Source organism: Triticum dicoccoides, chromosome 4A, assembly GCF_002162155.2.
Source record: "Triticum dicoccoides isolate Atlit2015 ecotype Zavitan chromosome 4A, WEW_v2.0, whole genome shotgun sequence".
NCBI classification, from domain to species: Eukaryota; Viridiplantae; Streptophyta; class Magnoliopsida; order Poales; family Poaceae; genus Triticum; species Triticum dicoccoides.
In genome coordinates this window covers 70,901,632-70,920,702 of record NC_041386.1, presented here as the reverse complement: position 1 = coordinate 70,920,702, position 19,071 = coordinate 70,901,632, and the positions used below count along the sequence as shown (strand labels likewise).

The 19,071-nt window shown below is 43.9% G+C and overlaps 1 protein-coding gene across 1 annotated transcript; it reads left to right on the top strand.

Annotated features, from left to right (window-relative positions):
* The first annotated feature begins 3,451 nt into the window (after nt 1–3,451).
* LOC119285039 (metal tolerance protein 4) lies at nt 3,452–9,789 on the top strand. Its single transcript, XM_037564236.1, has 7 exons — nt 3,452–3,674; nt 5,439–5,611; nt 5,697–5,895; nt 5,985–6,163; nt 6,247–6,397; nt 8,723–8,856; nt 9,204–9,789. The coding sequence occupies exons 1-7, from the start codon at nt 3,485–3,487 to the stop codon at nt 9,381–9,383; spliced, it is 1,206 nt and encodes a 401-aa protein (XP_037420133.1). The 5' UTR covers nt 3,452–3,484; the 3' UTR covers nt 9,384–9,789.
* Nucleotides 9,790–19,071: the final 9,282 nt, after the last annotated feature.

Below are 19,071 nucleotides of genomic sequence, written 5' to 3'. Positions count from 1 at the left end.
AGGGCCCAAGGCGCCTAGGGTTTAGGGAGGGGACGCCTCCACCTTACTTGGGGGGCAAGTCTCCCCTCTCCCCCCTTGGCCGCCGCCCAGATGGGCTTTGGGGCTGCCGCAGCCCTTGGGGTGGGAACCCTAGAGGGGGCGCAGCCCCCTCCCTCTCCCCTATATATAGTTGAGGTCTTTGGGGCTGCCAACATATGAGTTTTGACCTCTCCTTGGCGCAACCCTACCTCTCTCCCTCCTCGTCTCTTGCGGTGCTTGGCGAAGCCCTGCTGGAGTACCACGCTCCTCCATCACCACCACGCCGTCGTGCTGCTGCTGGATGGAGTCTTCCCCAACCTCTCCTTCTCCCCTTGCTGGATCAAGGCGTAGGAGACGTCACCGGGCTGTACGTGTGTTGAACACGGAGGTGCCGTCCATTCGGCACTAGGATCATCGGTGATTTGGATCACGACGAGTACGACTCCATCAACCCCGTTCACTTGAACGCTTTCGCTTAGCGATCTACAAAGGTATGTAGATGCACTCTCCTTCCCCTCGTTGCTAGATTGCTCCATAGATTGATCTTGGTGATGCGTAGAAAATTTTGAATTTTTGCTACGTTCCCCAACAGATTGATATTATGAGTTTATGTGTTTTGATATACCGAAGGTAGTTCGGAATCCTAGATGTGATCACGGACATGACGAGGAGTCTCGAAATGGTCGAGACATGAAGATTGATATATTGGAAGGTTATGTTTGGACACCGGAATGGTTTCAGATGAGTTCAGGCATATACCGGAGTACTGGGGGGGTTACCGGAACCCCCCGAGGGCTTAATGGGCCTACATGGGATTTAGTGGAAGAGAGAGGAGGAGGCCAAGAGGTGGGGGCGTGCCCCCCAAGCCCAATCCGAATTGGGAGGGGGGCTGGCCCCCCTTTCCTTCTTCTCCTCTTCCCCTTCCTCCCCCCTACTATTAGGACTAGGAACGGGGGGAAACCTACTCCTAGTAGGAGTAGGAATCCCCCTTAGGACGCACTCTCCCCTCTCGTTGCTATGCATCTCCTAGATAGATCTTACGTGATCATATGAATTTTTTTTGAAATACTGCATTCCACAACAGATACACTTTTTTTCACATGATGAGTGGTCTAACGTTGGCCATTGGACAAAAACTTTACATGAGAAGGTCAAGCTCTGTATAGTTTAAGTTTTTTTGTCCGTTCTAATTAGTTAAATTTTCATTCATTTCATGTGTAATGGTCAAATGTATCCTCTTTAGAAGAAAAAAAAATACCAAAGCACCTTATAGGATGCAACATTAAAGGCCAATCGTCCTCTCTCATTTTATTTAAAAAAGAGACAAACGTCAAAATGAAACATCATTAATATAGCTCAATAAATAGCACTACATGACAACTCTGGCTTCATGATGACCACATGCCACATGACGAGTACATCTCTAGACCATTCATCAGGATGACACCACAGAGTTTTATTGTGTAGAAAATAACGAGTCCATTCAAACATGATGTAGGCCAAGTTATTTTGGCGGCTTCTCCTATACGTCGTACTCTCCGCAACTTCTCCCATAGGCCTAATATCCATGCAATCAAAAAAAATCAAGGAGAGGCGTAGAATAAAAGGGCATAATTTACTCTGGTTCTGTGTGAGACGGCCGTCAAATTCCTGCAGGAAAATGCTATGTAGGAAGCTCTTCCAGCCCTACCCCACTACCATTCACAAGTGTATAAACAACGTCTCTGTTTGTAAATCTAAACCAAGTATTGAAGCAAAGACACATGTGAACTGTTAGTTTTCTCGACTATCTGCTGCTCTACTAAGTTTATAGCATAATACATGGGTTTGAAGTATACATTTGAAACTTTTGACATAAAATCACACTTTAATGTAATGACATGTGCATGTTCAATGCCACATGTTGGCCGGGGTGTTAGGCTTCAATTTTTGTAAGGCTAACAAAAAAAGAGAAACAATGTACTTCAAGATACCACTTGTGGCTAGTCATAATGCGAAAATGTTCACTCAACCTTAGTCATAGGAAATGACCTATCTTGTCAAGATATAGATATATACCTTCATGATGGACAAAATAACCTAATTTTATGCTTCCATATCTATATCTTGTATTTCAACATTATACACCCATTCATCCTTGTTGTACGTTTAAATAATCAGGAAATTCGGGTGCATTGTTCATCACTGCAGCACCTGAATAAAACTGCTACTTAGGAAAAACGTTCTTGTAATGTAACTTGAATCATTAACTTTTTTACTGGAAAAGGGAAGTTTAAGACATTTGTATGCATGCATTCTACATGTGGCCAATCAAAATCATTGAAATCGTTACAAGTAAATACACCATTTCGGACATTCGCAAAAAAAAAAATACACCATTTCGGAGAGAACAAAAAATACACCAATTTGCATGCATATTCTAGGCTGGTGCATCACCTAAGGCTGAGATATGCCTTTTGCTTTAAGCATTGTTTAGCATGACTTAGTTTACCAAAATGAATGACCCAAGGGAGCTACACCATTTGGCATTTGCATGTTAAGTAACATCGGTTCACATGCATGAGTCAACCACAAAACCACCAGCTGCTCATATGGTAGCATAGAAAACACTACACACACATACAAAGTGTATGAATGAAGCGAAGCTCAAAAGAAAGCTGTTGTTAGATTTAAAGAAAAAGCACACATATGTCAAGTACCCATTTTTAGAATTTGCAATGAATACATCATTCGTCTCGGCAGACAGACAGAGTACTAAAGAATGCATTGGAAACTTACAACATCTTCTTGCGAAACAAAAGCTAATGGAAAATGAGTACATGGTATAGCATGCATTGTATCCATGATTTACCTGAAAATAGCATTAGCTTCGGGAAATTTGACAAAGAGAAAAAATGTGAATAAGAAAACATAATCAAACATATTCGATTAATCTAAGAATATTAGACCTAACAAGTATTTAAAGAAACCAAACATAAAATACATCTTTGTCCTAAACGAGAGTGGAATAAATTCGACTTTCATACAATGTCTCGACAGAAACACAAGGTGAAATGTCATTTTAGCAGTTAGGTTAAGAGGTCTTGTAAAGATGCTCCCTCTTAGCCGAACAGGACCGATGGTCTGGAGCTGTTCTGTAGGCCATAGCTGGTGTTAGCTGAAGCTATTTCCCTCGTATTAATGACGTGATCTGAGCCGTCGATTTCGCCGCCGCAGACACCCGTTGCGTCGATCACGGCCGTAGACGGTACGTTCTCCGCTTATAATTGCGGCCGCACCGCACAGGGCCGCAGAGGCAGAGAGCAGCACGCACGCAGGCAGGCGAGTCCTGGGCTAGGGAGGGGCAGACGAGACGCCAAAAATAAGAAGCGGCGAAGGCGACGATCAAATCGGCAGAGAGAGGGGGGGAGGGAGGGGGAGGAGCGGAGGAGGCGGCTTCGACCCGCGCCGCGGTCCGTGGGGAGGCATGGAGGCGAACGGGCGCGGCGGGGACAATGACGCCGCGCGGGCGCCGCTCCTGGCGGGGCGGCGGCGGAACTCGGTGGGGTCGATGCGCGGGGAGTTCGTGTCGCGGCTCCCCAAGAAGGTGCTCGACGCCGTCGACCCGGAGAGGCCCTCCCACGTCGACTTCTCCCGCTCCAAGGGCCTCCTGGAAGGTTCGGTTCGGCAGGCCACCCTCGTGACCTCGCATTACTTCTTCCTTCTCTCCTTCCTTTTCTCTTCTCTTCTTGATTGATTGATCTGTACGTATTTGGCAAGCATTCTGCTGGCTTTTGGCGTTTGGCTTCCGTCGTCGTCATGTTAGCAGCATGTTAGCTACGGGGGAGGTGGCACTTTGTGGGTTTTCCTATTGGAGTCTCATGGGGGTTAACCGGTGCTCATTGGCTGAATGGTTGGTGGCTGTGCTTGTGATTCTGGATTCCGGGATTCCATGGATAATTCGACACTTTGGTGATCACATCCCCGTTATCATGGGGACCAATGGAGGCGCTTATTATGTTTTTTTTTTTTGACAAACGTAGCAGCTATCTTACTTTGTGATGGAACACGACTTCTCTATGTTTCGGTGCTTTGTGGTTGTTTCCAAAGCTTGCAACTTGTAAATACAAGTTATGTTTGTGTATTTGGTGACATTTCCACCTTTCTCTTTTGTTGCCTCAGACCATGCTGTTTAAGATTGGGCCAATATCCCTTTTGCGCCTGTTCTGGTAAAAACTCATTCGAATTATTTTAATTCTTTCTGGAAAAACATTTCTTCAGGCATGAGCAGATGCAGTATGGCGTGGTGTGCCTCTGTTTACAGTTAACCTGAGACTGTACTGTGATTTTAGCTGTGCTAGCTAGCACATTGCTCATTTCATTTTTGTTGCCTATAATCTCTACCGACTTGCCCAACTTTGGTCCTCCCTCTGGATCTTACGGAGTAGTTCAGATACCAAAACATCAAGACAAAACAATCACTTTTCAAAGGGAGGGAACATCTAGAATCTACAATAGCGGCCGGCCTTGGTTTTTAATACCAACATCTCTGTCCGCTGATGTGCTCTTTTCTATGTGTATCTTTGTGGAAACTGGAAAATTTGGACTTCTCTTCATTGAGATTATTTTTTCAAGGCTGGAGGAATGAGACTTGAACCTCGCAACCTTTTGCACAGTCCTACACCCCTGTTCTTGGATTGGATACTGAATGCGCACCTCTTTGAGGCAGAACAGTGTTGCAAATTTTCAACCACATAAATAAATTATTTGTGAGGTTCCATCGGCTGTACACTTTGATTCTTTAGTAGTTGTTGTGTTCTTTCTCTGTTTCTTTGAAACAAATGGGAGAGTTCTTTTTTACTTCTATGAGTTGTTGGATCTAATCCAATCTTAGCTGTCTCAAGATACCTTTGTTGTTTCTTGGGACAAAAATAGATGTTGAACAGTTGGTGAGACTATCTCATTCATAGTCTGCTAAAAGAACATTGCAACGTTGGAATTCATTATTTTCTGTTCCTATTCCTGTTTTTAACTTTTTAGTTGGTAATATTCCCATTTTTATTTGTTTTCCAGATGTTCCCATTTTTACTTTCCAGATATTTTTTACCTAGAAACCGTTAGTATATTTTTACTGATAAGCTAAGTATGCCAAGATGTGTATGCTGTGGCTTACTATGGTGGAATCTACATTTTTTTTCTTTCAAAATGCTAGAACTAGATAAGGAAGTTTTCTATAACGTTGATAAACAGGTAGTTTTAGTTTATGAGTCTAATCAAGAGAAAGTATATCACTTATGAACTATTCCTAATATTTCATAGTTATTTGATGGTTCCCCACAGAAGTGGTATACGGCCCAATCATTTCTCTCTTTCTATATGAACAATATGAACTCTTTTATTAACTTACTGATTTTGTGTGATTAACTTTTGGGCTTATATAGGAGAGAAAGAATACTACGAGAAACAATTTGCCACCTTGAGATCCTTTGAGGAAGTTGACTCTATAGAAGAATCCAATGTAATAAGTGAAGAAGAGGAGCTCATGGAGCAAAGGCAGAGTGAATTTGCTATGAAGATATCAAATTATGCAAATGTTGTTCTCTTGGCATTGAAGGTTGGTATTTCCCCTCTGTATTTAGTAAACTTTCTTTGGCTCCTTTAGGTTGACTATAGAATTCATGCTCTCTCGTTTTCTTCAGATATATGCCACAGTTAAAAGTGGGTCAATTGCTATTGCTGCATCAACACTTGATTCATTGCTCGACCTCATGGCTGGTGGTATCCTTTGGTTCACACATCTCTCAATGAAGAGCATCAACGTCTACAAGTATCCCATTGGTAAATTGAGGGTACAACCAGTAGGCATTATCATCTTCGCAGCTGTTATGGCTACTTTAGGTATGTTTTTAAGTCATGTCCTTGTTTACTTCTTGTTAGACTATTATCGTTGTATTAAATTTTAAATAATAATTATTTTGCATTTCCAGGATTCCAAGTATTTCTTCAAGCAGTTGAAAAGCTGGTAGTGAACGTGACTCCAGATAAATTGTCCCCACCACAACTCATGTGGCTATATTCAATCATGATCTTTGCAACAGTAGTTAAGCTAGCCCTGTGGTTCTACTGCCGGACCTCTGGTAACAACATAGTCCGCGCCTATGCTAAGGTTTATATCTGTTTCTCAATTTGACTAGATTCAAATGAACAAATGAACATAGTTTACCAGAAGAAATGGGCTATTTTTCGCAGGATCATTATTTTGATGTGGTCACGAATGTCGTTGGTTTGGCTGCTGCTGTTCTCGGTGACATGTTTTACTGGTGGATTGACCCAGTTGGTGCAATCGTCCTTGCAGTCTATACAATTACAAACTGGTCTGGAACAGTGTGGGAAAATGCAGGTTTGCAGTACTTGCTATACCATTAAAACTTGACACATATAGTTCTCCAATCATATAAATAATCTGATGCCACAGGAAAATATTTGGTACAAGAACATCAGTTAGGACACATTGATTGTAGACCTACTGGACGTGGATGCCTCAGACTCAAACTCTATGAAACGTGTTATATTATTAAATACTAGCACAAATGCCCGTGCGTTGCAACGGAAGTGTAGCAAAAAAAATAACATTATAATACGGTAGTGTATGAGACGACGGGTGAGAAAAAAGGTGAAAGACGAAGCTTTGGAGGCTCGCTGCTCTAAATTTATAAGGTGACATGAAAATTTTACTTAGGAATGACATTCCGATGACCTCGTGAAGGTGATGCCAGAGTTGGCAACATCTGGTTCACGTGCACATATGGCACATATTTTGTTTGTGGCCAACGAAACAATCGATTAAGGGACAATGCCTAGATTGTTGACGTTATCTAGATTAGTATATTGGTGTGAGTAATTGGAAATTTCTCATCGAAAGTGACATAGGCTTGCGGTATATATTGAATGACGAGATTCGTCATTCACGACGCATGATTTGAAATCTTCTTTCGTTGAATGGATTCTAATCATTACATGTGCTTTGGTATGGAGCAAATGTCAGTTGCCATGAATAGTGATTTACTCGGTCGAGAAACTGGGTTGCGGGACATGGGACACTGATAACAAAAACGGTATATTTTGAGTGCGGTGATTTTTGGACTCAATTCCAGACATGGGACATATGATCCCGAATCAATTGATCTATATGAAGAACAATTAACTGACCGAGGGTGTTCTTTTACTTAGTTCGGGATATGGTCATTATCCCAAATCGATTGATACATTTCCCGTCTCCTAGTACCCAATTAATATGATTTCGTGAGGGATAGTTCGTTAAAACAAAAATATGTAGCGCCAAACTAGACAACGTAGTTCGGAGAACAAACACAAACACATTTTTTTTTTGAGAAATACAAAAACAGACACATGTGTGCACGTTACACGTCCCCGTGATGGGCTTAGATTTTTACGGTCCGTGAATACCCAAACTGTACCCTTTTCTTTTACAAAACAAGAGAAAAAAATCTGGTCAACACGTCGGCTGATTTCTAGCTAACACGCCTTCTCTCCAGAAATTTGGCTCCTCAGTTTTCTCTTCCGCGAGCCCCGTCGCCAAAGCGCAGCTCTTATCCATTCCCATCCCTCACCGCACCTGCTCCACCTCGCCGCGAGATGCGCCGCCCTATCCCGGATGCCCGGCCCCGCTCCCCACCAGCGGGACGCCTGCTCCCCCGCGCCGCCGAGCCCCTGCTCCACAGGACACCAGCGGCCATGGCGGGCGTCCCTCCACGCTGCCAGGACCCCCCGCGCGCCGTCGAATCTCCCGGCTCCCCTGCTCCACCAGGACCAGCGGCCATGGCGTTCATCCCTCCTCCACCACCGCTAGTGGCCATGGCGGTCCAGCACAACACCGACCACTCTCTCGTGTTGGAAATCTTGACCTCTGACACTGCACGAGCGCGAGCACCCGAGCCACTCCGTCGTCGCCTCTGCTCCTCCCTACTTGCGAGCACCTTCGCATCCATGGTCGACCGCCTCCCATCGTCCTCTACTCCGTCCGCCCCTTGGCTAGCCGGTGCCCGTGCCTCCTTGCCTTCCCGTCCTCCTCTGCTTCGGCCGCCTCTTGGCTAGCCGACGCCGGTGCCTCCTTGCCTTGGCCGCCTCTGCCTCCTTATGTAGCCCGACAACCACCGCCCCTGCTCCACCTCGCCGCTTGGCAGAAGCCGTCTTCGCCGCACACACCCCGGCGAGCGTTCCTTCATCCTCCCGTGCGAGCCACAGCGGCCGCCGACGAACGGCAGAACGGGCGCTGTCGGTAAGAGCTTTTCTGTAAATGAAGGGTCGCGGATTGAATACCAATGATTACAGGGGTCTTTTTGAAACAATGAAGCGTTTTCTTAGATTCTCACTTAAAACGGGACTACGGGTTGAATTCTAGAAAGCAAAGGAACTTTTATGCAAAACTGCACGACGTACGACCAGAAGCAATCGCTGGTTTATTAGTAGGTAAAGAAAGTTGAAGAATCAGACCCTCCTGTCGATTTCCATTAAAGAAACCGCCAACAGTTTTAACAGTCTTTTTTATATAATTAATTAATAGAAATACATAACTTGAATCCACTGATTAGTCTGACAGATTTAGGACTGATATATAAGTAAAATTGCTGCATGTTACAGTTTACAGATGACGCTAGCCTGACATATGGTTATTTATTAACACATATTGCTATCCTTGATGCAGTATCGCTAGTAGGTGAATCAGCTCCCCCAGAAATGCTGCAGAAGTTGACATACCTAGCTATCAGACATGACCCTCAAATTAAGCGTGTTGATACAGTTCGGGCATACACCTTTGGGGTGCTTTACTTTGTGGAGGTTAGTATATCCTACATCTATTTTCCGTTATTTTTCATGCTCTTCTTTTAAGTGAATATATATTCCCTTCCCTGCAATACTAACCAAGATATGTGTACTATATCACGCGTCTGTTTGAGACCCTGGGTCTTCACTAATTCTAATTGAACACTTATTACTGCTTTATTTATTACTGTGTGTTTTCCATAGCATTTGTTGGAAGTAGTAGTTGACACAGTACTGCATAAACGAATGAGATGTGCACGGTGGGTTAGGAACTGGATTCAGTAACTTCATACATACAAATAGTACCCAACATATAAGTACTTGTATGAACTTCACAACTCATGCTATCAGTGGACTGGCAGGTCGATATTGAGCTCCCGGAGGACTTGCCACTCAAGGAGGCGCATGCCATTGGAGAATCACTCCAGATAAAGATCGAGGAACTTCCAGAAGTCGAGCGGGCATTCGTTCACCTTGATTTCGAGTGTGACCACAAGCCAGAGCACTCGATCCTCAGCAAGCTTCCTAGCAGCCAGCCTTGATTACCATCCGAATTCACTGTGGAAAACGCAAGATGTTGGATATTTTGCTTGCCGTGCAGGATTCGCTACAGTACTTGGTGTCTTGCATTGTTGGCCATCTAAATGAGATAAGCACCAGCGTTGGAGACTGTATAGACTTGTTTCGCGGAGCCCTCTAAATGTCGTGTTTCGAGTAAAAGTAGGTTATTTTTGCTTCTTGAAGCTGTCATTGTTTGTCTGCGATGAGGGCTGCAATGTGGAAATGTTAGCTACAAAAAGAAAGCAAGCGATTTTTGTGTGCTCAAAATCAGTTTTGTGAACTAGGGTCGCAAGGAGCGAGCTAGCCCACCCGGGCTCGAGTCCTAAGTGGACCGTGGTGCTTAGAGATTTATGCTATAAAAATATGCCTCCAAGGGTTAGTTCTGAATGGTTTTGTTTTTCTTTAACTTAGTATGCCGCTCTTTTACTTGTGTGGTTTGTTCTAAGAAAAAGAACATTTGAAAAATGATACACTATCAACTTCGTTTGTAAATAGGTCATGTTTTAGACCTTTACGTGGTATCCAACATGTGTTTATGAAAATTTGTATGTTTGTGAAATTTTCCTGAACTTCTACAATATTTTCATATATATATTAGCGCTCTATATTTGCAAAGTTTGGTTGTACACTTGCTATGAAATCATATATTTACGGCTCAACTACTAATCTATTCATTGGTACTTTTTATTGACGGTAATCTATTCGTTTTTTAAAAGGACAGTAATCTATTCGTTGGTACTTAGGGCATGTACAATGGTGACATATGGATACAGTTGCCTCATGACAAAAAGTAGTTTGAGACATCTATATTGATTTTTCTTCCCAATGCAAGCTACTGCTGGTGGGTCTCAAAGAACAGAAAGTGATTCTCACTACACATGTATCCCTACTCTCCACTTCAACTTTTCCAACTTTATGCAACAAACCATATTTTTTTCCTCCAAGCACCTGCCTCCTGCAAAGGATCCCGCTTCCTCGTCCAAACCTATTTCTCTTGTCATCCGATCCTACATGGCATGCGAGACATCACCCTGGAGCTATGCATTGGCCATGCCCTTAGCAGTTAGCGCCCCCCACGGGTGCGGGTATGTGCCGCTTGCTGCGGGACACATGGCTGCCTCCCCTAAAGGGCCCAGTGGTGGGCCGGCCCAGTAGGACATAGGTCGTCATGCTGATGTCACTCGTTTCCTCCCTTTTCCCTTTTATTTATATGTAAATGCATATATATTAATAACTTAATTTACTTAAGAAATTTAAAACCACGTATTTGAACATTGTTTGTAACAATGAAAAATGTTTCCCATTTCAAAAAAATGGGTGCGAAGTTTTAAAACATGTGTATGCAATTATAAAAACAACATTTATGTAATGTAAAAAAGTCACACTATCATAAAATGTACGTGACATTTTGTTAAAATATTCCTGTGTTTCAAAAAAATGTTTATGACATTTAAAAAGAGGTTATATAGAGTGTAAAAAATGTACACCTAGGTTAAAAAAAGGTTTACTTCCATTAAAAAGATATACGTGACATTTTAAATAAATATTAACATCTTTACAAAAAAATGTCCGTGAAAATTTTAAAAATATTTATACAATGTGGACAAAATGTTCGCGTGAATAAAAAGGTTTATTGACACTATAAAATGTACAATATGTATTTGGAAAATGTTACCTTGTATTAAAAATGTTCAAAACATGTATTTAAAATATGTACAACTTGTATTTGGAAACAAAAATTCGTCTATTCAAAAAAGTGTATAAAACATGTATGTTTAGAAATGTACATCCTGTATTTGAAAAATGACCGACGTGTCAGAAAAATGTTTCACGTTTGCTCTAAAATAATACTTTGTGTACTGAGAAAAAGTAGAAATGTGTTGAAAAAAAATAAAACAAATTAACACTGACAAAGAAAGAAAAAAGGAAAAGGAAACCAAAGAAAAACCAATAAAATCAAGAAAGAAACAAAAAAATCAAAGGATAACGAAAAAAACTAAAAAAGAAAACAAAAGAAAAATAAAGAAGGAAAGAAAAACTAAAGAAAGCCGATGATAAAACAAATAAACTAGAGAAAAAAACAAAACAAAAAAATGAACTAAGAAAATCAGAGCAAAGCGAATATACAACGCGATACGAGCGGCAACGAGTAACCGCGCTCATGGGCCGGCCCGCTAGTTGTCGCCCTTAGGCGATTCCTTGTTAGAAATCTGTAGGGGCGACATGTAACATTTGCGTACTCCAAGAGCAACTAACCAATGGTTACCCTTTGCGAGGCTCCCACAAAGGGTCATTCCTTTTGGCCTGGGATCGCGCCACACGGTGTGCCCAACCGCTTCCACTTGTCGCACAATGGGAGCTCCCTCTGTTTTTTTTCTGTACATGTCTCAGGGTTGTGTTTTTCCATCTTTTCTTTTTTTGGCTGGTTTTTCCTAGGTTTTGAAGAATTTTTTAATTTATTTTGCAACGCATAGTTGTGCTTCTTGAAAATAAAAGCAAATTTATATTTTCACGAGAATTATAGTTATGTTTCTCGTAGAAGCACATATTTGCCTCCTCGAGAAGCACACTTTGTGCTTTCGTGAGAAGTAAATATGTGCTTCTTTCATGAGAAGCACAACCTATGCTTCCTCTCAAAAATTGATAACCGCAACCATACTTTCGGGCTCTGTGTTCTTTCTTTTCTTCTTTTCTTTTGATGACTTCTTATGGTATTCACTTTTTTTTGGTTTTTAGTTATTTCGTTCTTTGCGTAAAAAGATGTCGAAACCTATTAAAATGAGATTTAGTTTTGAAGATCTCGACCCAAGAAATCTAACGACGAAAACAGTCTGGTATTTGGACTCATGGCTTAAAAGATAAAATGTTTTGAATAAAAGAATTAAAAAAAAGATTCAGCTAAAAAAAACGAAAAAAAAACGAGACGTCAGGATCGACCGTACCGGACGTTTCCAAATTGCAGTGCTACACGTCAACTAGGTCGAGATCTCTGCCACGTGAGGTTCGGGCCTAGACAGAGTAAAGATCAGCTTGATGCCAGGCTAGTGTCTGTTTTTTTCCTCCCCAAATAAAGAACGAAAGAGAGAGTGATGACATGGAAACATGTGGCCCGTACGCGAAACAAGGATCCAGCACATGGCCTCTGGACTGGACTGGACACGCATTCGCATTGAAGAGATATACACATGCATATACGTACACGTACGCGCCCCTCGCTTCCAGATGCGTGCGTACGAAATCCCCGTGCGACGGAGATATTCCTTCATCCGATGGTTCACACAAGCATTTCTCCTCATCCTCATAAATAAAAACACGGACCAACTTATGGCAACGTTGTGGTTGCTGTGTACGTAGTTAACTGGACCGTACCGTGGCTTTCATGGTGGAGTTTTGAGACGGTAATGCGCAGCATGTACTCGTTTCCATCATCTTGGCTCCATATGTTGTGGTACTAGCAAATTTTAGAACACGGCTCCATATGTTACCATTGGGGTCGCTTTGCTGATCGTAAGGGCATTTTTACCGATGACCTGCAAATTTTCTTCTGCATCCATCCATGAACAGAAAAATTGGTCCATGGATATGGATGCAAGAAACCGCTGCCTGCATACAATTCAAACACTATATGAACCAACGAATGGAATTCGTTCAAACACGGCGGAATTCATTAAATTTCAAACATAGTTTACATAAAAAGATCGATATTTCGACCGTTTAGCTAAAAACTTATAAAAAAAACCTAAACTCTATACTGGACGACCACCTCGTACGCATGGCCACCATGCCCCGCCGTGCCGTCGCCGTCGTCCCTCCAGCAGCGCAAGGCTTTCAGAGGGCCGCGACAGCCTTGTTCGCCGGCTGCCTGCCGCTCGCGGCGTAGCTACTCCGCCTCCTGCCTTGCGGTTCGGAGTGTCACCGCGCCCAGTGCCGACGATGCGGGAGGAGCCCTGACGGCGGCATTGCCCTTGCCAGCATCGGAAGTCTCGCTAAGAGACCACTCCTCGCCGTACTTGGTGATCTCATTGTCGAGGCAGCGGCGTCTAGCGTTTGTCTCATTGGTAGTGACGAAACGGTTGAGGGCCCATGTGGCGGCGAGGTCCGGATCGGTGCGGACCCATTCCGGTGCCTCGTCGATCTTGGCGAACGAGGAGCGGCGGGCGGCGTTGCGCAGGTCGTATCGCGCCCGCTAACGCGCAACCCACTTCTCCTCGGAGGCGGCGACCCTCGACCCCGAGGGAGCGCCGACACCGCCGTCTTTGAGGTAACGGAGGATGTCGTCGCATGCCTTCTTTATGGCCCGCGACAGGTCCTCGACAGCTTGACGGCGAATGCGGTGGAGTCGCGAGTCGGGCCCGCTAATGCGCACGTATAGGCTGTGCGCAGGTGTCGACGCGGGCTCGTCCTTCACACGGCGTGCAATCTGGACGCCGCGACCGCGACTGCGGGAGGGAGAGGAGAAGAGGGCTCCTCCTTGACCCGTCGGGGTAGGGACGTCGGCGCTGGCTCGACGCGGCAGCACAGCGGGGACGATGGCTCCTCCTTGATCCGAGCCGGCGACGGTGGTGCCAGGTCCATCTGACAGGGCGAGCACTCCGTCATTATCTACATTTGACTAATGAAGAACGGATTCTTTGTCCGTCAGAGCTGCCTTCACGAGGAGGCGCGGCCGCTACTTCGACTGTTGTTGTGGCTCCTTCTGCAGCTGCTAGTCCTCCTCGTTGACGGAGGAGAAGATGATCTCCTCCTTGGCGGACGAGCGCGGGCGTCGGTGCCAAGATCCACCCGAGGATGAACTACCACCGCGACCACTTGTCGGCGCGGACCATCACGACTTAGGCATCGCCGCCGTAGGAGAAGGGGCTCGGAGAGGAGGAGGCGTCCGGAAAGAAGGAGACGCGCATGTGCATCACCGGAGCACGACTTTTATAGCCGCGGTTAGGCCAGACGAACGGGTGGTCAGCTCACTTCAATGCGGCGCAGCGGCCGGAGTTGGTTCCTCGGGCGGCTGCTTCCGCATTGAAGTGGCGACTGCCGAGAGGCAGCACCGCCCTCTCGCTGATCACTTCGCGCGGCATCAATATTAGAGCGCTGCGTGCTCTGGGGTGGCATGAAGACGGCGCCCGCATCAGAAGAAAAGCACGGAAGGGACGGGGTGGTTTGAGTGGGTCAGAACTATTAGAAGCAGGTTTTGATGGTGTTCGTACACCCGCAAAGCTTTCCACGTTTATCTTCAGTTAAAGGTCTACGTTGAAGATGCCCTAACGAGACACTGTCGTCACTCTTGTATCATGTCCTGCCTGTTATAGGGGTAGTGAAGCACGGGCGGACTTCCCCAGCGACCGCGATGACGACATGATGGCAAAGCCAGTTCGTCGGTTCTCCCGAAACTAGTCGCCCGTCCAGTCCGGTGGGGCCCCGGTACAGACGTCGACGCGGAAGCATCGCACGCACACTCGAGCAGCTTCGGCGACGACTCGGCTGTTCTTTTTTACAGTACTAAGTATATTTGAAGTAAACGAAATTGCATGCGGCTTTATATATCACCAACGTCGACTACATGCACCGACGGCTCGGCTGATTTTGCAACTTGTCCAATAGTTCCCCCGTTGGTGTTCTGATAGTTTTTTTCTGAAAGATTCAGCAAATTGCTGACTTGATTCAGATTTAGCAAGAAGCAACGGAAGAAACAACATGGTGAAGATTCAATGTTTAAAAAAAAAAAACCCAGCCCTATTAGCTGCACAACCACACTACACTCAGTTGATGCGCTGTTTCGGCCCTAAATTTTGGCCAGCGATTAAGGATAAAATGAATGGCAGAAATATGAAAATGGCATGTAGTTCTTGGCTCACTCGATTAAGGGCCACAGAAATAGTTAAAATGCAGGATCGGTATGCCATCTTGAATACTCTAGGATTGTACTGATATTTAGTTGTGCATGGAAAACGTATGAATGATTCTTTTCAATAGATTGGAATAGGTGCACAATTTCTTTTAGAATCTAGTGCAAATAAATTATAAGTTAAAATTTCTGTTGTTCACAATCATACAAATGAAAAAACCTATGTAGTAAATAAAAATCCCGCGAACCAACCGCGGCTGGATGGTTAGAAGGACAAATATATCCCAAGCCCATTAGAGTTGAAGTCCTAAACTTGACATTGATGCTTATATTTTTCTGAATTTACTTTAGTTTCAGGCCTTCCGGCGATGTACCTTTAGTGGAAGGAGAGATTCCCGTCGACTACAAAGGCCTGATGTGTCGGCTCAGTCTTTCGAAGATGCGACTTCGATTGTACTGCATTTAAAAAAATGAAAATCCTAAGAATTATGGAGTTGCTTGATTTGAGGTCAAATGGTAATTGTTAGTAAATCTGAATTGGCTAACAACTGGTTCTTGTCAATCTTTTAAAAGTTGTCAATTTTAACAACTTTTTGTTTGTATGTGTCGAATATGGACATCAAATGGTCAAACCAACGAGCATCTAATTTTAATCGGAAATTATTTCGAAATCCTTTAAATCAAAGAAGACCTAAGTTCTTCGAAAAAAAGAAGACCTAAGTATATTTATCTAAGGCAGAAAGACAACACGTGCCTTTTTTTTTCCTTTCATGCAAAGACAGTGCACACTAGCGCGATTCCTTCGCTTCAAAAAGTAGGTCACACCTTTCTGCACGGGCACTATTTGGACTCGCTTTTACCTGTCCAGAGAACCGACCAAGGAGGGAAAACGAGCGCCCGACTAGGACTAGGCGGCTCCATCAAGCAAGGCGAGCAGCAGTGCCCTTTTTCTCTCTCGCTTGATCTGCTGTCCTTCGTAGTACTCTTTTTCAGTTTTTTGGTGCCTCCTCTTTTCCAGTATGTGGAGGAACCTAAACCAAAGTATGTGGAGGAACGAAAATACATCGATCCATATTAATGCGGGAAACAATAAATCCCCAAACATTATCTAGGGGTGCGTTTGGTTACTTGAATCGTTTTCTGCTCCTTTGCATACTTGTCCGAGTTAAGCCTGGTTGAGCATATGCGTGCAAAAAACTATCATCTACATGTTGATTGGTTGCCTACACTCTCCCTGCATTGTAGCAACACCTCTACGCAATGTGTTTGGTTGCTCGCAGTGCTCATACTAGTGTACGTTGTTTATTTGCATACATTGGACATGATTAAGTGTTAACAGCTACTCGTAACACACAATACTACGCTAGAGTGCTTCGGGGACAGCGCAAAACGATGGTCGTGGCACCGCGTCTGACACGACGAGTATGGAGTCGCGGGCGAGCGATCCCATCGGCGCCACGTGAACTAGTTTGTAACGTTGTCGCCGCAGAGAAAGTCCGTGTGGAGTAATGAATAAGAGGGTGCTTTAAGTTTCTGGCTGGTGTTGGTGTCTTGAATTAGAGGGTACTTGCCAGGCAAGCCCGCGTGGAATGTTTTCGGCCTGTTTGATTGCTTTGGTCGCATTGAAAAATTGGTCCACACAAAACTTAAATCGCCTCTGGGCTGCATTCAGAGGAATGCTCAAATAGAAGTTGTTGTTTAGTATTTTGCTGTGAGAACATCATTTATTATGTATGTTGATTTGTGTTTGATCATTGTACAACGACTGAAATATGATGACGATGTTGTTTAGTACTCCCTCCATTCCAAAATATAGTGCGCCCGCGCTTCCTGAGGTCCAACTTTGACCATAAATTTAACCAACGAGACCAACTGCGGCGGGAGAAAAAATTATATAATTGGAAACTTCTTTCGAATACGAATTCACTGATATAATTTTTGCTCCCGTCACAATCGGTCTTGGTAGTTAAATTTACGGTCAAAGTTGAAGCACGAGGATAGAGAAAGCACTACATTGTGGAATGGAGGGAGTAGTACTCGTATTTTGCTGTGAGAACCTCACTTATTTGTATGTGAATTTGTGATTGGTGAGTGTACGACGACTTGTCGTCAACCTCACAGTGAGGACATCACTCATCTTTGTGAAACTTGTACTTGATGATTGTACAACCGCAATGTATTTGATGGTGGTTTGTTGTTGGACTGCAATTCATTGACTGTCTTGTTTCTATATATATTGTCATATTAGTATCTATAACAGCTTGATTTGATGGATGTATAATCACATTCAGCTGACACCCAAACATGCACATTCGACACCTCAACTTGGTTAAGTCCGGAGGCAGGGTTTTTATACAAAAGAGGGCCGGGTGGCGAAATCCCTCGCCCTAGTCCACAGGTACATGGGTAATGACTTGAGAGCGGCAGAGGGGGCACCTGATGTTGGAATCAAACCACAGGGAGATGCACTGGTTGTGGTAACGATGCCTGCATCCTGGGAATTCGACCACTATGTGCCTGATGTCTACTGCATAACCTTCTTCTCGTAGACGTTGTTGGGCCTTCAAATGCAGAGGTTTGTAGGACAGTAGCAAATTTCTCTCAAGTGGATGACCTAAGGTTCATCAATCCGTGGGAGGCGTAGGATGAAGATGGTCTCTCTCAAACAACCCTCCAACCAAATAACAAAGTCTCTTGTGTCCCCAACATACCCAATACAATGATAAATTGTATAGGTGCACTAGTTCGGCGAAGAGATAGTGATACAAGTGCAACATGGATGGTAGATATAGGTTTTTGTAATCTGAAAAATATAAAAACAACAAGGTAACTAATGATAAAAGTGAGCACAGACGGTATTGCAATGCTTCGAAAAAAGGCCTAGGGTTCATACTTTCACTAGTGCAAGTTCTCTCAACAATAATAACATAATTGGATCATATAAATATCCCTCAACATGCAACAAAGAGTCACTCCAAAGTCACTAATAGCGGAGAACAAACGAAGAGATTATTATAGAGTACGAAACCACCTCAAAGTTATTCTTTCCGATCAATCCATTGGGCTATTCCTATAAGTGTCACAAATGGCCCTAGAGTTCGTAATAAAATAACACCTTAAGACACAAATCAACCTAAACCATAATGTCACCTAGATACTCCAATGTCACCTCAAGTATCCGCGGGTATGATTATAAGATATGCATCACACAATCTCAGATTCATCTATTCAACCAACACAAATAACTTCAAAGAGTGCCCCAACGTTTCTACCGGAGAGTCAAGACGAAATCATGTGCCAAACCCTCTGCATAAGTTCACAAGGTCACATAACTCGCAAGTTGATCACCAAAATATATATCAAGTGGATCACGTGAATATTCCATTGTCACCACAGATAAACACATGCAAGACATACATCAAGTGTTCTCAAATCCTTAAAGACTCAATCCGATAAGATAACTTCAAATGGAAAACTCAATCCATTACAAGAGAGTAGGAGGGAGAAACATCATAAGATCCAACTATAATAGCAAAGCTCGTGATACATCAAGATCGTGCCGAATCAAGAACACGAGAGAGAGAGAGAGATGAAACACATAGCTACTGGTACATACCCTCAGCCTCGAGGGTGAACTACTCCCTTCTCGTCATGAAGAGCGCTGGGATGATGAAGATGGCCACCGGTGATGGATCTCCCCTCTGGCAGGGTGCCGGAACAGGGTCCCGATTGGTTTTTGGTGGCTACAGAGGCTTGCAGCGGCGGAACTTCCGATCTAGGTTTCTTTTCGGGGGTTTCTGTATTTCTAGGAATTTTTGGCGTCGGTC